Raw genomic sequence first — 21,443 nt, forward strand, 5'->3', positions numbered from 1 at the left:
TGAACTCCTCCTAAAAAGGGACAAAATAAGGGTGGCAAGGCGTGTCCACTACTACTTAAGAACCAAGTTCTGGCCAGTCCATGTAGGCATCTAAGAAAGTTTTATGCACATAGGGACTTCCCCATTGCATAAAGGGAGAGGTAGAAGAGCTGGCCACAGCCACAATCCTCCACTCTCCGCCTGAAGGAGATATATGTTGCATTCCCCTGGAGGTGTGTAACTATGGGCATGCTCTCCCTGCTCTCACAGCAGCTCTAGGGGGGATTCTATATTTGTGAGGCACAAAGCCTCCCAGTGCTTCTGGTGAGCTGATGTATTCTACTCAAGGTTATGGCAAAGAGCTGTTATAAAGAACTGTGGTAGCAAATATTGGATGAACTTCTCTAGATGGTGAAACTATTGGATTATTTCAAAGGAACTAGAGTTGTGTGTGTCTGTCTCTCCACTATTGTCCTCTCTATTTATTTATATAAGGTCACTGTACAGGGTTTTCTTTTGGAAAATTAATCTGAATTCAGCAAAGTACCTTTTTTATAGTATGAACAACTGACATATCTGAGTGCCTCTAAATTTCTTCAGGTGCAAAAAAGCCCAACAGCCCTAATTTTATTTCTCTATTTGGAATATAATGAGTCCTAGGGGAGGCAGTGATCCTAATGGTTAGAGCATAGGACTGGGAATTAGGAGACCTGGCTTCTATTTCCTCCTCTGCCATTGAATTGCTGTGTGTGACCTTGGGCCCTTTTTGTGCCTTGGTTTCCTAATTTGTAAAAATTTACCTACCATTGTAAAACACTTTGACAGCTTCTGAAGAAAGGAGCAACATGAGTGAAAAAATATTATTTGTGAAGGTAGACTGATGGTATTGGGAATTGGAGACTTCTGTGTATCAGCAACAAAATGCCTTGACATAGTCCCTTCGACAATAGTCACAGAACATTTTATAATAAGTAAATTAAAATGATCAACATTTTGTTGGGAACACCTGGAAGCAGCAGCAAACATACTTCCTGAGACGTTTAAAACCGTAATAGGCAGTAACTGCCCCAGTCGGAGAGTATAATTACAGAATGTCCTAGCTCCCAATGTCCCAAGGTTATAACTATACCTGCTGAATTGACAGAACAGAATAGTACAACAGGACACTTCCGACCAGCCTGCCCCAACCTGTTTTAGAGAGCCCAACGCTCAGGGTGGCAGGGTGGTTGATTCTCCATTCCCACTACTCCATAACATGTCTGACAACAAAGGTGCCAATTTTTAAGGGTTTAAAACTCCAACACCCCAGCAAAAGAATCAGCTCAGAAAGCTCAGTGTCAGTGTCAAGACAGATCCCATTTCTATTTTCTGTAGGGCAGAATAAGGACTGAGCTGTAAAAACAGATGGTTGGAAAAAACAGCTATCCTTAAAGGTTTACAGGGTTAGTTTAGTACAGGGTATGGAAGCAAGCAAGGCAAAGGTATCATCCCTGACATTTGGTTACTTCTCACTCCACAACTCTGCTCCTCAAAAGACAGCTCCACTTTGTCTTCCAGATAAGATGCAACAATGTAAAAGGGGCTAACAGAGGCAGTCTGGAAGTACGGGCAATACCTATGAAAATACACACACAGAGACCCTTAGTGGCCTGGATCTGAATCATGGTGGACACATGTTCATTATGAAACTGACCAAGATCATGAGCTCACTGGGGCCATAAAATGATGTGGACTTTCTGATCACTCTGGATCTCAATTAGTAACTTATTTAATCTATCCAGGTATTTCCAACACATGTACCACCATTGTATTTGGTTCCAACGAAATTAGGTAAAGCCACAATCCACTTGAAGAATTGTATTATCTACTTCTCCCTGTACTACCTGGTTACAGCAGTTAAGATATATATAACATGTTGGACTATTTTCGAATGCTTATCTTTGGGGGAGGGATACTGAACCATTCTTTATGGCTCCTTTTGGTGGAAAGCTCTTACATTTTGCTCTGAAAATCCATGGAGCGGTACGTTTCTGACAATAGGGAATTTCATATTGTGAGCCTTACACTGAAGAGGCTCTGCCTCCTTCAAGTTTCACTCTAAACATTGTCAGCTCCAAGGTTCCTGGTGATCATAGATATCATCCTGATTCACAGACACAGAGGCAGTCCCTTTTACAACCTTGACCTACCTCATGAAGGGTTCTGAAGTCTTAGGCCAGACACCCGGGGTTTGGTATTGGAGAGCCAATGTAGTGTTCAAAGCACTGGAACAATGCTCTCTCATATTCCTGGATTACTTAACAGATGGCCCACTTCACGATCAAGAGAGAAGAGAACAGCTCCATATCCCATCAATGTGTTCCAAGCAATCCAGACCCCCAAAATACCTAAATATTTATTAACTAATTTCAAGCATTCTTTGTTTCCTATTATCTAGTACATGTATTTATTCCTTAAATCATCTATTTCTGAGCATTCTAGTTGCAGTAATTTTTCACACTGAACATCAAGAACCATGTATTTATTTGAGTGGAAATCATAGATTGACTAGGAAAGAGAGCTTTTATTAGGCTGTGCTCTCTACCATAATGCTTCTCATGACCATGTCTACTTATATTCCACCACCTTTAGGTTATACATAATTCTGTCAGTGATGTTGGCTGCAAAGATTTAATTCATAATTCTTGTAGACTAAGGAATTGTTCATGGGCATGTTTTTTATTTATCGTGTAATAATTAGCAAAACCCAGTGAGATGAGGAAGGTTTAAGGCTAAATATGGCTAAAAACAAAAGCTCTCAATCCCACTCCCTTATGTCCTTGGGCCAGGAAAGGTAGCAAAGAGAAGCTTCTCCACTCCCTCCACAAGCTCAGCTCTTCTTTCTAGCCTAAAGTTCAGTCCTGTTCCTGCTGTAGCCAGTGATAGTTTTTCTCTAAACCCTAACAATCCTACTTTTTCTTTAGTACAGCTCACCCAATGCTAAGTCCAGTCAGGGTGCAATTCTGGATGGTCATAGTGGGCCTATATAGAGTCATTTAGCCTTCCCACTGCCTCCAGCAGTTTTAAAACTTAAAACACTAGTGAAGGATCTGTAGACAGATCTGAGAAAAAGTGCCACACTAGGGCTCAGGGAGATACAGTAAGCTAAGATACTCTTCTGAAGTACATCTTGCTCCACACCGCCCCACTTTCAGAAAGCTTCCTGACCTCTCAGACATGCTCTCCACCACAACCCACATAGCTAGTGTCAGCTTTGACTTCATCAGGACAAGAACAGTAGGGGGAAGTAGATCTCACAGTAAGAGAAGCATGAACGTATGCAGTGAGGGAAAGTCACTGACGGCTGATCACAGCAAACCAGAGAGGATTGTGTAGGGTCAGGCCTCTGGGAGTGAGAAGGGTTCATGAGAAGTTGGGTTAGGATAGACATGAAAAGCTGAGGCTAGCTGAAGAAAACCTGACATACTTTTTTGATCAAAACAGTTTTCATTATACAAACTGTGGTCCTCTTTGATGTGTTAAACTCAGATCAGCAGAGCTAACCAGCCTGATTTTAAGCTACCATTGGTGGTGGTGATCTACTTTTCACTAAATAATGGGAGATCATTAATACTTGAGCATGCCCTGTAAATGCCAGACCCAGCTATAGGACATAACTTACTTTATATCATATGGTACAGTACATTAAGAAAAATAATTTTTAAAAAGTATAAAGTCCACAATGCTTAACAGAGAGAGATCTGTCTTCCAACTTTCATCTGTTCTATTCAGCATCCTTTAAAGCCAAAGGGGATAAAGGCTCACGGGGCTGGAATGTACTGTATGTGAGAGTAAAGGCTCAGGAATTGTTGAGATGCTCTTATAAAATTTACAGATTCTTGAAAATTCTGCTGATCACATCTGTCTCTTTATTCTAGGGGCCAAACTGTGATTGTTACATTGGTGTAATTTATTCCCTAAAAAGTACAATTGCATAACTGATGGCAGAATTTGGCCCCTAATGTTTGTTTCAACCCATCTTGCAATCAGGGAACATATGATTTTTGCAAGGGCATTTGCTCTGAAGATAGCAGACAAAATGAAAATTGGTGGACTGTTATTGAGTCTACCAGGCAAAACACAGACAATTGCCACTTTGACAGTTTCAATTAAATATAAAATCTTGTAGCCTTTGAAAGTATGGAGTTGTCTCTCCTCTCACATTATTGTAACTTCATTGATTTCAGTGGAGTCACTCGTGATTTACACCTGTGTAAATGAGAGGAGAATCAGGGCCTGTGTTTAACAACAAAGGATGTGCTAACATAGCTTGTAGAGCGTGACCATCAGAAATTAAATCTCTGTAGCACCACCATTTTATTTCTATGCTATGTCCCAAAAAAGTGCATTACAAGAAAAGTTCCTGTCCATTTTTTATTCAATAAGGGAAAAATGTGTCAAAAATCTTGTACCATTTCTGAGATCAGATTTTGATTGTGAATGCCTGCTCAAAACAATTGTTCATTAGAACCACATCAGTGATAACCAGAGTCCATAATTTGGACTTGTCTATTTCATTTAGACTGTGTTCATTCCCTTTTCCTCCAGAACCTCTTCTTTTCCTTTGTTGAATCTTTTAATGCAGATTCTCTAAATATGGGTAGTTTTGAAAGCTAATCTGTTCCTACTCAGCATTTGCATTTCACTGTTCAGGGTTATCAACACACACATCTGGAAATCAAACTTGATTGGTCAAGCTTCCAAAACTGCAGCTGAGCTGTTCTGCTTTACAAATATGATCAGCCTAAACTAGACATCTGGATTCTCTGTATCCCTCAAACCATTTTAACTCCATTTATTTGGTCTATTTCATATTGACATTGCTGTTTCTCTGATGAGTTTGGAGAAGGCTTTTCAGATGTATTGTCTGTTTTCTTTTTACATTTCTATAGTGTAATTGTGTCACTTTCCATGAAGCAGGCCATTTACTGTGGTCAAATTATCTACGTTTATAAAAGCAATAATCAGTTCTGCAGCAGTGTTAAAATTCCATATTCACCATTCTCCTGAAAAAGCAGAATTAAACAGCATCCCCAAGCTTTTAGTTCTATGAAAATTAATCTAAATAGACTGGCAAGTAACAATTGGGGATTTTTATAGCCATTCGACACAACATGGTTTCTAAACACCACCTGAAAGATAATGTCTCTTATACCAAGTAAATGGAACAACATTTGTATTTCTAGGATGGACGCTTTTAAAATTATTGCTTTCTTACTGTCAATCATATTTGTAATAACGTAGAAACTATTACTTTAAAATGTGGATAAAGTGCCTATGTTTTGTATTTTCTGTAATTTTTTCAGAGGCAACCTTATCAGGCATTCATAAAAACAACATTGGCTGTGTTTGCTAGAGACTATCCATATTACTCATCATTTCTTCCAGCCACCCTTTCTACCACATTTTCCCTACTTTTGTACTGGTAGCCCGTGTTAAAACACCTTATCACTGGGCAAACATTTAAAGAAGCAGCTTCTTCACGAGCCAACTCCAATGCCACTCGATGAATCAGATGGCATAGGTTGTTACAGAGAAACACAGCCAACTCTATCTCCTTCTTTCTTACACACGCACAGAGTAACTGTGCTTCTCCAAGATGCCTTGTAGTGACAGACTCAAGGAACTCAATCTATTCAGGTTAACAAAGAGAAGGTGAAGGGGTGACTTGATAACAGTCTATAAGTACCTACATGGGGAACAAATATTTAATAATGGGCTCTTCAATCTTTCAGAGAAAGGTATAACATGATCCAATGGCTGGAAGTTGAAGCTAGACAAGTTCAGACTGGAAATAAGATATAAATTTTTACCAGTGAGAGTAATTAACCACTGGAACAATTTCTCAATGGTTGTGGTGAATTCTACATCTCTGACCATTTTTCGAATTAAGATTGGACGCTCCGCTAGGAATTATTTTGGGGAAGTTCTATGGCCTGTGCTATACAGGAGATTTGACTACATGATCACAATGTTCCCTTCTGGCCTTAGAATTGATGGAAGATCACTCAGCCCTGGTCCCAGTGCTTTTATAAACTGAAGCTTTAATACAGATACATCAAGTGCTGCTGCTATGGCATACTCAATAAACTATTTGATACAGAAATTTCTTCAATAATCACTCCAGTAGTACAATAAAAGTGGCACATTTCTTCTCTCCCCACTCCCCATTGTCAAGTAGTATCTGAATATGGCTTTTCCCTTGAATAAGCACACACTTCTTTCAACAAAGGTAGTTTTATCCTTTCAGAAATGGATTATCTTCCAAGGATTTGTGGTTATACCTGTCAATTTTCACTAGCTACTGGCTGGCATTTTCCTCCTTTATAATGGGTGGTACTCTGTCTGACACACATGCATTTCAGCCCAATTATTAACCTCATTTAAACTGACAGAAGGATCACTATTAACAGTATTTATGCAACCCATTTGTGATAAACATTTTTTGTCTAGGAAGTAGTATTGACTCCAGGTAAGACAATCACTACCAACTACTACTTCTGCCCTTTGAGCCAAGTTTTAAAAGCAAACAAACTGAAATGAACCAGTCAGACACTATCAGCAAGAATGGTGATTAGGACAAACAACAATAGAGGAAAAAATGCACGGCTACTCAGAGACCATCTTCTCAGGACTAGAGACAAGATATGGAGCCATTTTTCACTAGGTTCATGAGGAAAATGTCAGCACACAGCTGCTAGTGCACTGTCAGATTGCATCTTAATTTGGCCAAAGGGGACCCAGCCAGTCACCCCTCACAGACACATTTTAAAGAGCCCATTACAAATCTGATTTATTGGTTGCTAAGAATCTCCCTGCTATGGTCTGGACATTTCGCATGACGGGGAACTGAATTCTGGCTAGAGCTAAATATATGCTTCTATGTGTGATTTAAATCATATGAATTCAATATTTCTTAAAACATCAGTCAAGCCCCCTCCCCCTTCCTTAATACCTTAAGGCAGTTTTCTTAGGAATGAATGAGAATAAACCTGTGCAAAATGGGTAATTTGTATACAAGTCTCTTGATACCATTAAAAAGCAGGAAATGTTTTTTTGTTCTAAAAGAGAGAGGGAAACATATTAAAGAACAAAAGAAAATGCATCTGCACAGCAAGAGAAATGAGAAATTACTGGGACTTGCTTTAGAAATGTAGGCATCTTAATACAACTATTTATACTAAGGTGAACATGAAAACTCTGAAACATTAATTCCTTTCCCTCCTTATCCTGTATTATTCTTTAGGAATTTCTCAGTAAAATCAGTTGCTTTTAATGAAATGCAAAAGATGCATTTGGCACTGCTGAAGAAAAACCATCCACACTTGCTCTATTTGAATTGCCTATTGTTAGAAATCAAACAATGTACACCAATAATTGCAACTTAACTTCTAATCATGCCGGCATTACAAGAAATTCAAAAAGTCAACAGCTCTTTTTATGCTCAAATAAATTGGTTAGTCTCTAAGGTGCCACAAGTACTCCTTTTCTTTTTATTTCTATACACACAAGAATGATAGCCTCCACTTGCAGTCACCCTGGCCAAAATTTAACGGCATCAAAACAGTCATCTCACAATTTGTGAATAAACATGCATTTTGTCTTATGTTATGGCTCTTTCCTACAGGAACTATTCCAAACAAAGACAACATCCAAAGCAACACACAGGAATTCTGTAAGCGAAGTCAGACTCAGCTCAAGTTTCCATTCAACATCTGGTCGAATATGGTAGTGCCTTTAATTCTGATTTTGTTTTGTGGGATTTAAACACCCACCTAAGCTTTTAAACTGTCCACTTGTCAGGTCCCTGCTCACGGATACACTACTCTATGAATAGGGGGGGAGTAGCAGAAAAAGAGGCAGTCTTATCCCACCTTTCCATGATTCTCAGCCAGTCTGTCTTCTCATAATCTGCAAACCACCTGTATTGATCCAACCCATTCTGAGGGGAGAAAATAATCTTCCTGATAGAAACAGTTTCAGCTGTGATTTGATTTAACAGCACAGATGTCTAGAATTTTCTGTTTAAGCCAGACACAGCAACACAAAACTGCAGCTGAGCTCTTTTGTTTTCCCTTCTCTCAAAAGATGAAGCAAGCAGCACTCCCACTGTGTGCGTGTCTCTCTCTCTCTCTCTCTCTCTCCCCCCACCTTCCCCACCCCCACCAGCAGCCTAACTCCACTCTCCTTCAGTCAGGGTCATTTACATTCTCAGCAATGATGCCCTATTCTGTATCCATTCGTACCTAGTACTTTTGGATTTCATCGGTAAAAAGGGCATCTCTAGGTGGCAGTCAGGTGACCTTTTGTTAAAAGCAGAAAGGATGCTGATGGAGTGTTTGATCTATGGTGGGTTTTTTTTGTTTTTTGTTGGTTTTTTTGTTTTTTCAAAATATCCATTTACATTACAAAGAAGGAAGAAAATATAGCTCTCAGGAGATCATTAGGCATTTTTCTGCTTTTGAATTCCCCTTAGCAATCAACACAAGCTAGTATGGTGTAAAGAAATGTAATTTTAAGTTTTCAGTGTTAATAATCCTGCATGGTTGCATATCATGTAACTCCATAACACTTAAAAGTACAAGCTCAATCATAAATCAATATAATGAAAGTGTATTTAATATCTAAACAGCAAACATTCTATCATCCAACTGAAAAAAAAATCTGTAATGCTGGTTTGTCCTTGACTCAAATTATTCTGCAATAATTTCACGTATTTTGACCCAAAGGGTCCAAACTCTGGCTTAACTGCTGTTTATGTACCCCAGAATGTCACTGAATACAGGTCCTAGGAACTTAGAATCTCTGCAAGAGAGAAGACCCCGATTATCTAAGTCCCAAATATTACCAAGATGTCAGAGGTTCCCCAGAACCTTTGTAAAGTTAGGGTTCACTTACATACAAGATATTGTCAACAGATCTATAAATGACAAAGACTCTGTCAACTTCAAATTAAAGGTCAAATTTTGCTCCCAATGAAGTCAATGGGAGTTTTGTCATTGACTTCATTGGGGCCAAAATTTCATCCCAGGTTCCTACTATGTATGAATGCCAAGGAATGTAAGAAAACCTAAACATTTATAAGTATAGAAATACAGAATTAAGAAAAAGTAAATATTCAAACACACTCACCATTCACACAGTGCCTTAAATAAGCACACACGTGAATCATATCACACTGCATCTTCCCGAAACATCCTAAGTCTGCTCTCATATCCCAATACAGTATCAGCTTCTAGATTAGAAACCCTCTTGCAGTCATCCACCAAACAGAATATGCACTGATAATATGACATATGAATTTTCACACTAAAATAAACACTTTTCCATCACCTGAGGTCCATAGAACATCCCTCTAGTTCTTCCATCCAGGATTACCCAAAGACATCACCTTTTTATTTCTTACTTTCCATGCAGCGACTGTTACTGTAATATAAGTACATTGCTATATGATGGATGGTGGGCAACTCTATTTTTAAATGCTGAGGTATTTTTAACTGTAAATTGCCTTGGTATAAATTAGCAGCCCTAATTTAAAAATTTTGTGTTAGTATTCTTACTTTATTTCATTAAAGAAACAGTGCCAATCCAGAGTTTAGGAGATCCATAGGGTAATCTGCTCCCCCAGCCTTCTGTGATCTAGAATTTAGGAGCTCTGCAATGACCCCCATCTCCCTTCTGCCTTGCTCTAGCATTCAGACCTCAAGAATTCCTATCTTCCAGATACCTTTCTCTGCAATGTGGAATTAGGAAGTCCACAGGATCATTTCTTCCCCTCGCTTCAAGTGTCTGAGAAAGCTCCTGGGGTGAAATCCTGGCTCAGCTATGACTTCAGTGGGGCAGGATTTCACCCATGAACTCTGCAAGGCTCCCAACTTCATCCAGAAACTACTGCTTCACAGAATTCAGGAGCTCAACAGGGTCTCTTGGCCCTCCTGTTTCTTCCTGCATTGCAGAACTTTGGAACTCTGCAAACCCCCTGGGTTCCCAGATCCCCCTGCCATTCACTGCCCTAGAGGTCATGTAGGGCACCCATTTCTCCTTCCCCAGCATAGGTTTTACAAAATGCCTACCTGGCCATGTGGACTATATAAAACATATATACAAAATTGCTTTGGATTTTTTAGAAACAAAACATTTGTTTTACAACTTCCCATAAAACCTCCAACAACATCTAGGTTGTCACACAAGATTACAGAAGTAAGGAAGTTTGACTTTCTAATAAATACAAAAGTGTGGGGGTCTTATCTTGCTGCCACTAGAGTCAACTGGAGGTTTGCCTCCCATTAAAAAATAACATATAAAAATATACATTAGAAGAACCACAAAAACCATAGAAAATCTCTTTCATGGCATATAGGTATTATATTTTGCAAAAATACTGTGTAGTAATGCTAATCAAATTAAGAATCTGCATTCAGTAATATTAGCTAATCAAGAAGTGCACGCACTATTCCTTTATCATTAGAGCTGTAGATCTGTGATCCCTAAGTGAAATATGATGATTTTCTCGCAAAAGCAGTATTTTAAAATTATATGGTATTAAAAGTTAGAGCTCTGACTTCAGCAACAACATATAAATGTTACCAAATTACTGAGACACTCCACATTAACAGTGCTTGATGGGCACCTTTGTTATAGAAATTGTCTCAATATTTGCAATGCTAATTCAAGAATAGTATTATTTTATAAACAATTACACATCAGCCATAAAATTCCAAGAAAGGTCTCTATTTTATTCACAATATACAGCAGCCTTATGACTAGATTTATTCTTAAGAAACAGTTATGGAACTTTTTTTTCAATTTAGCTTATATTCAGGTCAAAAACGTATATGTACATGCTTGAAACTGAAACTATGTCCAATGAGTGTGAAAGAGGGGATCTCATGTAAGTATGTTTATTAAGTCTGTGTGAATTCATGCACCAAACAGACATGAATGATTTCCTTTTTCATTATTCTTAAGATGAGTGCAATTTATAAGCCTATGAGCCAAATTGAGAAGTGATGTATAAAGAGGTGTTAGAATGTTCTGTTACACTCAGACTTGTTTATACAAACTCTACTGAAGAGGGAGGGAATCTAAGGCCTTGTCTACACTACTGGAGTGCCCCAAGGGTCGGTCCTGGGGCCGGTTTTGTTCAATATCTTCATAAATGATCTGGAGGATGGTGTGGATTGCACTCTCAGCAAATTTGTGGATGATACTAAACTGGGAGGAGTGGTAGATACGCTGGAGGGGAGGGATAGGATACAGAAGGACCTACACAAATTGGAGGATTGGGCCAAAAGAAATCTGATGAGGTTCAATAAGGATAAGTGCAGGGTCCTGCACTTAGGACGGAATAACCCAATGCACAGCTACAGACTAGGGACCGAATGGCTAGGCAGCAGTTCTGCAGAAAAGGACCTAGGGGTGACAGTGGACGAGAAGCTGGATATGAGTCAGCAGTGTGCCCTTGTTGCCAAGAAGGCCAATGGCATTTTGGGATGTATAAGTAGGGGCATAGCGAGCAGATCGAGGGACGTGATCGTTCCCCTCTATTCGACATTGGTGAGGCCTCATCTGGAGTACTGTGTCCAGTTTTGGGCCCCACACTTCAAGAAGGATGTGGATAAATTGGAGAGAGTCCAGCGAAGGGCAACAAAAATGATTAGGGGTCTGGAACACATGAGTTATGAGGAGAGGCTGAGGGAGCTGGGATTGTTTAGCCTGCAGAAGAGAAGAATGAGGGGGGATTTGATAGTTGCTTTCAACTACCTGAAAGGGGGTTCCAAAGAGGATGGCTCTAGACTGTTCTCAATGGTAGCAGATGACAGAACGAGGAGTAATGGTCCCAAGTTGCAGTGGGGGAGGTTTAGATTGGATATTAGGAAAAACTTTTTCACTAAGAGGGTGGTGAAACACTGGAATGTGTTACCTAGGGAGGTGGTAGAATCTCCTTCCTTAGAGGTTTTTAAGGTCAGGCTTGACAAAGCCCTGGCTGGGATGATTTAACTGGGAATTGGTCCTGCTTCGAGCAGGGGGTTGGACTAGATGACCTTCTGGGGTCCCTTCCAACCCTGATATTCTATGATTCTATGATACTGGAGTAGGTCAACCTCAATTATGTTACTCCAGCTAAGTGAATAACGTAGCTAAAGTCGACATAGCTTAGGTGGACTTACTGCGATGTCTACACTGCGCTGCATTGACGGGATATGGTCTCCCGCCAACTTACCTAACTCCTCTCATTCCGGTGGAGTACTGGAGTCGACCGGAGTGCTCTGCAGTCGATTTAGCGGGTCTTCCCTAGACCAACTAAATCGACCCCCGCTGCATCGATCGCAGCAGCGTCGATCCCCAGTAAGTGTAGACATGGCCTAAGTGCATGTAGCTTATACACAGAAGAGCTGGAAAAATATAAGTTAAAGTAGTTCTCAGCTTACTTTAATTTACACTTCTTGCTTGTTGCACGTAAGTTACAGTCATTTAGATTAACAACTTTAGGTCAAATTTCAGCCAGTTCTTTTAGTGGGTCCACACACCCTCGATTATGCATCCTTCACAAGACTCCCTAATGCTTGCAGGAACTCAGAGACTGTTCTCCCAGAGGACACATATTGCCCAAAGGAAACAGGAGAGGGTTATGGTGGTAATCCTACTCCAGGGACATCCTAAACCACTTGTTATGCATGAGCTGTGACCCATTGTAGGGACAGCATTCCGTAGGGACCTCAGTGCTGAGTGAATTAGTCAGCTGTCAGGTTTGTTGATCTAAGAACAGGAACTAGAAACGGAGAGCTGATCAGCAATTTTAGTACAAAGATATTTTGGAGCTGCTGGCACTCTCCTGTCAAATACAGGAGGCCAGAGGAATCACTGAAACCACGATTGAGCAGAAGAGAAAAAAGAGAACCGATGATGTTCCTTCTAGGAGCCGGGGGAAATTTAGGATTCCAGCCTACTAAAATGACAGTATTGATTTTATGTGATAGCAATGATGTGGAGTCCAGATCAATATTTCAATGGAACATTATAAAAGAAAACAGGTGCTGATGGAGATGGAATTGGTGAGTCAGTATATGATATATTTACCTCTGCGCTAACACCAAGACCTAATTTGAGGTTACAGGGTGCTGTGCTACAGGAAGTTTTTCAGAAAATATAGAAATAAGGTCTGGGCCATTTTTGGTCATTGAAATATCCCATAGCTCTCTTCCAATGCAAGCGTACTAAAATTAGTGTCCCGGCTAAAGTCCAGTGCCAGTCAGTATATTTTGCTGACCTAAACTGAAACCACAGGAAGATCTTATTTCTTTTTCTTTATTTTGGTTTATATAAAAGACAGCATCCATTCATTGTTCTGTGCAATTTCACATGCACATAAACATAAAAATATCACAAACATCAATCAGAAACACAGTAGAACACTTGGATAAACAATTAGCAACACAGTTTATAACACCGCTATCCACTGTTACAGAGTTATCACACGCTACTTGTGATATTGCTGTGTTTCAATGGAGGACAAAGTCATCCCTATATATAGTTTGTATATAACTTTGTTCAGTTTGTAAAGATCTTTGTGGTCTTTTGGGATGGAAACCATTATATAAATGTAAGGTTCATTTTTAGAAGTGCTCCTGCCAGCTAATTCACTAAGTGGCATAGGGCATCTGTTTCGGAGGGGACTGGATGTCTGGCTCTAACTGCTAAGTGTATGAAGAAGTCTCAGTGGTTGCCACTGAAACAGATGGGCCAATAGAGGAAAACTGTTGCCCTGGATAACTACAGATTCAGAAATATCTGGTTTATTCCTGGAGGATGTTTGAATGGTTGCAGTTGTCTCTGTAAGGGTGTACAAATCTGTGTGCACACACGTGATGTCTAGGAGAAGATAATTTGGCTCCCCGATAGTCTGTTCATTAAGTGTGCTATCTTCAATACATCAAGTTTTTTAATTGGTTTCCAGTGCTTTTGGGAAAGATAGTCTATGGTATCATAACACTGCGGATTCACACCTCTGTGCCTCTCCCCCGCCCTGAAATTCAATGAAGTTTAACTGGATTACAATGGAGGAATCCACAGGATGCCTATTGTTGGTGCACTCCCATTGTGGAACTCCACTTTGAATGGCACTTGATTGACTCACACTCCTCTTATTAACAGCACCAATTTCCCTTCTTTCCAGAGCACAGTAGTGTATAAAGAGTGACTGTACTCTTTATTAAACAACAACACAATTAGTTAGCAAAATCACACCATTTATTATTGGTACTGTATTGCAAAAATTAAAGCTCCACCTTGCATAAGCTCACAGTAGGTGACCTACCTTTGAAAAACATTTTCAATGGATACACAGATTTTATTTGAAGCTAGTATGGGAATGTCCTTCTCCATCTGTGACTCTGCTCATGTGGTGGGTAGACTCTCTCCAATGCCAGGAAAATAAGGGTTTATGAATTATGCACAACTATCATTAATGCAGAAAAGCACGTTATTGTATTTTCACATGCAAGAATGACAGAAGATGGAATTGTTTAGAAATGATCTCCTGCTAGCCATTTATGGTGTGTAAGTGAAAGAGTTCAAAATTATGTTCCCCTCCCCAGAGATATCTGTACCACTTCAGGAACTGACCTCATCTTAGCATATTCAAGATGTCTGGTGTCTGATTCAGCCAGATGCTGAACACATACACTGCGGGCATTCAGAACCTTGCAAAATGAGACCCTTCAGTCTTTGTCTACTTAAGATGGTAAAAAAAATTGTCAAACTGTTTTTTAAATGAAAAATAACTTTTTGACTAAGTGAAAATGTTTGGGGGGAAAAAGTAAATTTTCATGTTTTTGACAAAATAAAAATGTCAGAAAAATTTTGACAAAAACTAAATTTCTTTGGTTTTGATGATGTTTTTCAGAGCAAAAAAATCAGTTGTTTCCTGACCTGCTCTATTGTCTAGCCTAGGACAAATGAGATGGGTGCTCACTAGCATTGCAGGTTTACCTGTATCAACACCAGTAGAGGGTGAACATACATAGATAGGACTTGGTTGTTTATAGTTCCATGTCAGCTAACCTTGCTTAGAGAAGAGCTAGATGATACAGTGGTAAAAATACCTTAGTCCTGTCTACTCTGCTGACTGCACCACTTCTACCAGTGGTGGAGCTGCATCGTGGTGAATTACAGACCTTAAATTTGGGGGTATAGAAGCACACTTAGATTATAAACTCTTCAGGGCAGAGCATGTCGCTTTCTCTAAGAGACTGATTTTTTCCAGGTTTACACAATTGTAACTCCAGTGGAAAACTTCTGATTTACACCATTGTACCTATGTTTATACAGCTACTAATAACATCTCCCTTTCTAGGTTTGAGAAACATTCAACAAAGAGTTTAACCTAAGTCTTTTAAAAAATGTGAAAATTCAGATTTATATTATGCTAATCCAAACAGATACAAAAAAGCAATCTGCAAAAACAAGAAATTAATCTATGTTACAGTTTTACTTTACCATATTTTTTTATTTTAAAAAAATGCTGTTTATTTTCTTCAATGATGCTAAAACAATATTAAGTGAATTATCAAATGGTATAAAATCCATTTAAGCGGAGTATTTTAATTTTATACTCTTTTTAGTGTAATTTGTTTAAAATTAATTGTGTTTATAATGGGATTCTACATCTGCAACAGAAAACAGAAGTGCTATATCAAGTGCACTAAGGAAAATCTCCCACAGTAGGCTAGTTAGTGGGGAAGGTTAGTACCCGAGCTATTGTAGTCTACTGAATCATAGATTATCAGGGTTGGAAGGGAACTCAGGAGGTCCTCTAGTCCAACCCCCTACTCAAAGCAGGACCAATCCCCCAATTTTTGCCCCAGATCCCTAAATGGCCCTGTCATAAATATAAAGGGAAGGGTAAACCCCTTTGAAATCCCTCCTGGCCAGGGGAAAGCTCCTCTCACCTGTAAAGGGTTAAGAAGCTAAAGGTAACCTCGCTGGCACCTGACCAAAAGGACCAATGAGGAGACAAGATACTTTCAAAAGCTGGGAGGAGGGAGAGAAACAAAGGATCTGTGTGTCTGTCTACAGTCTGTCTTTGTCGGGGAAAGACCAGGAATGGAGTCTTAGAACTTTTAGTAAGTAATCTAGCTAGGTACGTGTTAGATTATGATTTCTTTAAATGGCTGAGAAAAGAACGGTGCTGAATAGAATAACTATTTCTGTCTGTGTATCTTTTTTGTAACTTAAGGTTTTGCCTAGAGGGGTTCTCTATGTTTTTGAATCTAATTACCCTGTAAGGTATCTACCATCCTGATTTTACAGGGGGGATTTCTTTATTTCTATTTACTTCTATTTTTATTAAAAGTCTTCTTGTAAGAAAACTGAATGCTTTTTCATTGTTCTCAGATCCAAGGGTTTGGGTCTGTGGTCACCCATGCAAATTGGTGAGGCTTTTTATCCAACATTTCCCAGGAAAGGGGGGGTGCAAGTGTTGGGAGCATTGTTCATTGTTCTTAAGATCCAAGGGTCTGGGTCTGTAGTCACCTAGGCAAATTGGTGAGGCTTTTTACCAAACCTTGTCCAGGAAGTGGGGTGCAAGGTTTTGGGAAGTATTTTTGGGGGAAAGACGCGTCCAAACAGCTCTTCCCCAGCAACCAGTATTAGTTTGGTGGTGGTAGCGGCCAATCCAAGGACAAAGGGTGGAATATTTTGTACCTTGGGGAAGTTTTGACCTAAGCTGGTAAAGATAAGCTTAGGAGGTTTTTCATGCAGGTCCCCACATCTGTACCCTAGAGTTCAGAGTGGGGAAGGAACCTTGACAGGCCCCCTCAAGGATTGAACTCACAACCCTCGGTTTAGCAGGCCAATGCTCAAACCACTGAGCTGTCCCAGGAAGTCAACAGGAATTTGCCTGAGAAAGGGCAGAGTAAATATGGAGGTACTGATTACCTTGGGGAGATCCTGAGATATCAGGCCTGCTATAAAGGCCTAGTATAAGGCTTAAAGCCTGAACTGAAGTCAGGCCTTGCTGATAAAAAGCAAAGTTAGCAAAAGTCAGGCCCTCTTACAAAACATGCCAGCTAGCAGGTTCGCTGTCCGAACTTGGCAAGAACATGGCTAGTGTTGCAAGCACTCCTAGGCACTAAGTATTCACGTAAACACATTACAGAAGGGTAGTATTAGAACACCTCAATGCAAAGATATGGTGGAAACACACTATCCAAAAATGGTACAGGGACTCATTGACCCCTCTTAAAGATAAGGTCAGGTTGACAGGGTGACGGATAGAGGTGTTTTGATCAAACCAACATGGACAAGGTAAACGGTGGAAACTTCATCTCAGAGGGGCAAGACGTAACTTGTTTGTATCAATGTATAAATGACGAGTCACAAAGGAGGTGTCTTTGTCCAGCCGAGAGGGGGAACAGAAAGTCCTGCCGTTCACTCAGCTAAATCCATTGCAACAAGTATACCTGTGTTAGTGTATCTGTAACCACTGATCCAGGGCACTAGGACCGTGCTTTGTTGACAATAAACCTGCCAGAGCAGCTTCGCTACTGAATGGAGTCTGTGGTCTTATTAAGCATTTCAATTGGAGCCTGCTATCTATCTGGCCAGAGCCAGTGCAGCATGCAGAGAGAACACACACATGCAGCCAACAACTGATGACACTGGTGACCCTGATCGCTGATCTGGTAAGTAGGCGAGCTGTCCTCTGTAGGAATCCTGATCTAACATGGCAGAAAAGCTACAAGTTAGGGAACCCCCTTATCTTCCTCCCTGCAAATTCCCACAGAGTTTGATAAGATATGGATGTCATGTTGGGGTGCCAGCAAGGGAGGTCCATTTGAATTTAAAAAAGATAGTGGGGAAGAAACATGGAATGGAATCTGTGAGGCTAGGGCAGAGACTGTAGCCTTGGAAAATAAGAGTAAGAAATGCCCCACATGCCACAAAATTGGTGGGGCAACTAACGGGAAAAAAAGAGTAAAAAGAAGAAAGAGAAGCAACAGAGCTCTGGAACGCCCTTGCTCCCCTAGCAGGGCAGCAAGCAGTCCAGAGACAGTATACATTACAGCAAGCACAGGGACAGAATAAAACACTGGAAACAGCTGTAAAGAATCTGCACAAAAGAGAAGTGCCATCCCTGTTATAAATATTGATGGTCCACAACTGGCTTCAGGTACCTGTATAGTGCCTGAAGAATGGGACAGAAATGGAAAAAGTCTGTCCAAGCAAAATGAAAAGATGTAACATGGAACAATTGGAATGGGTGTTGCAATTAGGACATTGGGAATGACTCATACCAGCCACCTAACAACCCATGGGCAGAGGCCACTGCATTGCAACCACCACCATACGATAAAAGCAAGGTTTTGGTAAAACTTAAACCACAACCTAGACTGGTGCCTGTCAGAACATGAAAAGTAAGTGCACAGGAGGGAGAAGTAGTAAAAAATACTTTCTCTGGATTGGTAAATCAGACAAAGGAAAAAATGGAGCCGTTCACAGAGCACATTACAAGACAAGAGCTGTGACTTGATCACAGGGGGTGGATAGAAAACCAATTTTAAAGTGAAAACCCAAGAGTCAGTGGATTCACACCTAGAATTGATGCATTAACACATGGAGTTGCCCAGAAACAGTTGACTGTAGCGGGCAAGGGCACTCCATTCCGCACTCAGACAAAAGCAACAGCCACTGGGGGAACAAATTCACATTTTGCAAGAGCAGGTAACAATCCCCACTCTCCTTTCAGAGTCAGGATGAAAAGCAGAGGTATGGGTTGCCAGCTGCCTTAATCCAGGGAGCCTCACTCAGAGCTAATAATATGACCTTCTTTCTCATCTAATTTTACATAAAGGTTAAATTTTACTTTATATCCTCTCTCAGTTTGCTAAACTCACTGCTGCTGCCTGTACTTTAAGATATGTTGATGAAGTTAATTCATCTCTTTTGGCTCAAGTTTTCCTCCCTTCCTAGATTGCTCTTCTCCCCTGCCTCTCCTCACTTCTGCTTTCTGTTCTAAAAGTTAAAAGTTATGGTTATCACAGAAACCACCATTGCTAAAAAAACAAAAAAGAAGAAGCAACTGAAAACAGAACAAAACAACAAACAAAGAAAGAAAACAAGGTAAAAACTTTACTTTAAATAAGTCCAGTAAATTAATCTTTTTAACGCATTAGGAATACGACAGCTGGAAATACTCCTAACTTTATTGAAGATATGGTTGCCAAGCAACAGAAATGCAGACTCTGCTTCTAATACTAACCACTGATTAATATTTGAAACATGGGCTTTCCTTTTTTCCATAAAGCAGAGTTTTGAAATAAAGTAATTTAAAGTAATGGACAAAACCTTAAATTAATACAACAAAGGGGGCACATACATAACTTAATATGATTTTTTATCAATTCTTATTAAAGTTTTAAATAAAAAGGTAATAACTTGCTTATTTAAATGCTTAACTTTTGTTTACTTGTCTTTTTTTTAAACTAAATTTCTTTAATAACTAAGTTTGAATGCTTTATCTTGCATAATTATGAATATAATTCTGGCGCCATTAATCTTTAATTGTTTTGTATTTCATGTATGTTGTCCTGTGTTCTATGTTGTATGTGTCACGTGACTACTTTTTTCTTTTAATTTTGTTGCAACAAAATGCAATTTTATACTTTTTTGAAAATATAAGTCGGACCACACTATTTTAATATTATGGTTGGGATATAACCATCATAAAATTATTAATAACCATTTTTTAAAAAAGATCAAAAAGGCCTCAGTTATAAATACAGATGCATATATTTTTGCCAAAACAAATAATGCAATTGCGCACAAAATTTTTTTTCTCTGATTAATCACAGGGGCTTTTTTATTGAAAGGAAAAAATTGAAGTAGAAACCTCAACAGTAATGTGAAGGTAATATTAGCAAAATGTCAAATTTTTGTTTGAGTTTTTATAAACTTGTTTGTAACTTTATTAAGTATTAAAATATAGTTATAAGAATGTTATAGCAAAATGGTAAAAAAATAATATATACTATGTCTGGTTATGTTGCAAAATTTTATAACTAACCAAAAATTTCAACAAGTTTCCACTTTTGTCTCCCAAATACAACTGTGTTATAAAATGTTTTGTTAAAGGGAAGTAGTGGCTGTTATAGTTTGCACTTCTAAACAGTTAACAAAAGCAGAATTGGTATCACAAGCAAATTAACTCTAAAAAGCTTGGGTAAAAACTCTGTAACTAACTCTGATGAGGTTCAATAAGGATAAGTGCAGGGTCCTGCACTTAGGACGGAAGAACCCAATGCACAGCTACAGACTAGGGGCCGAATGGCTAGGCAGCAGTTCTGCGGAAAAGGACCTAGGGGTGACAGTGGATGAGAAGCTGGATATGAGTCAGCAGTGTGCCCTTGTTGCCAAGAAGGCCAATGGCATTTTGGGATGTATAAGTAGGGGCATAGCGAGCAGATCGAGGGACGTGATCGTTCCCCTCTATTCGACATTGGTGAGGCCTCATCTGGAGTACTGTGTCCAGTTTTGGGCCCCACACTTCAAGAAGGATGTGGATAAATTGGAGAGAGTCCAGCGAAGGGCAACAAAAATGATTAGGGGTCTGGAACACATGACTTATGAGGAGAGGCTGAGGGAGCTGGGATTGTTTAGCCTGCAGAAGAGAAGAATGAGGGGGGATTTGATAGCTGCTTTCAACTACCTGAAAGGGGGTTCCAAAGAGGATGGCTCTAGACTGTTCTCAATGGTAGCAGATGACAGAACGAGGAGTAATGGTCTCAAGCTGCAGTGGGGGAGGTTTAGATTGGATATTAGGAAAAACTTTTTCACTATGAGGGTGGTGAAACACTGGAATGCGTTACCTAGGGAGGTGGTAGAATCTCCTTCCTTAGAGGTTTTTAAGGTCAGGCTTGACAAAGCCCTGGCTGGGATGATTTAACTGGGAATTGGTCCTGCTTCGAGCAGGGGGTTGGACTAGATGACCTTCTGGGGTCCCTTCCAACCCTTATATTCTATGATTCTATGATTCTATGATTCTTGCTAAAACAGAGTGCTCAGCAGGGGAAAGCAATATACCCTCTCACAGAAGATTGTGAGCATCTATTTTAGCAGTTATGTATGATATTTAGTATAAAATATTAGTAATGCACCTCAAGTGAAAATGAAAGTCTATACAATAATTGTAAACGTATAGCTGGTGTTACAAAAGACTTGGTTCCTATTACACTGTAAACAAACTACGTTAATCTGTGTATTAAATTTGGGTTACTGAAAACAAGAGAAATGTACAACAGGCAAGCAAAACTTTATTATGTTAACCAACTTAAGCTGTTTGAAGTTGCAGCCCACAGACTGAAAACACCAGAAGATGTTCACAGTGAAGAAACCCCCAGACATCAAGAAAAAATAATGAAGTGCTT

At 39.6% G+C, this 21,443-nt stretch overlaps 1 protein-coding gene across 19 annotated transcripts in view; it reads right to left on the reverse strand.

Moving 5' to 3' along the window:
- Nucleotides 1-21,443, reverse strand: part of MAGI2 (membrane associated guanylate kinase, WW and PDZ domain containing 2) — a 1,189,595-nt gene that overhangs the window by 606,302 nt on the left and 561,850 nt on the right. The window contains exon 1 of one of the 19 annotated variants that reach the window (XM_075124508.1): nucleotides 9,352-9,372. The exons of 16 other annotated variants lie outside the window; for them this stretch is intronic. Coding sequence is in view for 1 of the 3 variants with exons in the window: in XM_048836477.2 (XP_048692434.1) it covers nucleotides 9,151-9,232 (82 nt within the window). In the remaining 2 variants the exon portion in view is untranslated. Of the gene's footprint in view, nucleotides 1-7,892; nucleotides 8,124-9,150; nucleotides 9,237-9,351; nucleotides 9,373-21,443 lie in introns of those variants that run through there. 2 more of the 19 variants (XM_048836477.2, XM_048836479.2) reach the window with 2 other exon arrangements.

The sequence above is a fragment of the Caretta caretta genome, chromosome 1, assembly GCF_965140235.1.
Source record: "Caretta caretta isolate rCarCar2 chromosome 1, rCarCar1.hap1, whole genome shotgun sequence".
Lineage (NCBI taxonomy): Eukaryota > Metazoa > Chordata > Testudines > Cheloniidae > Caretta > Caretta caretta.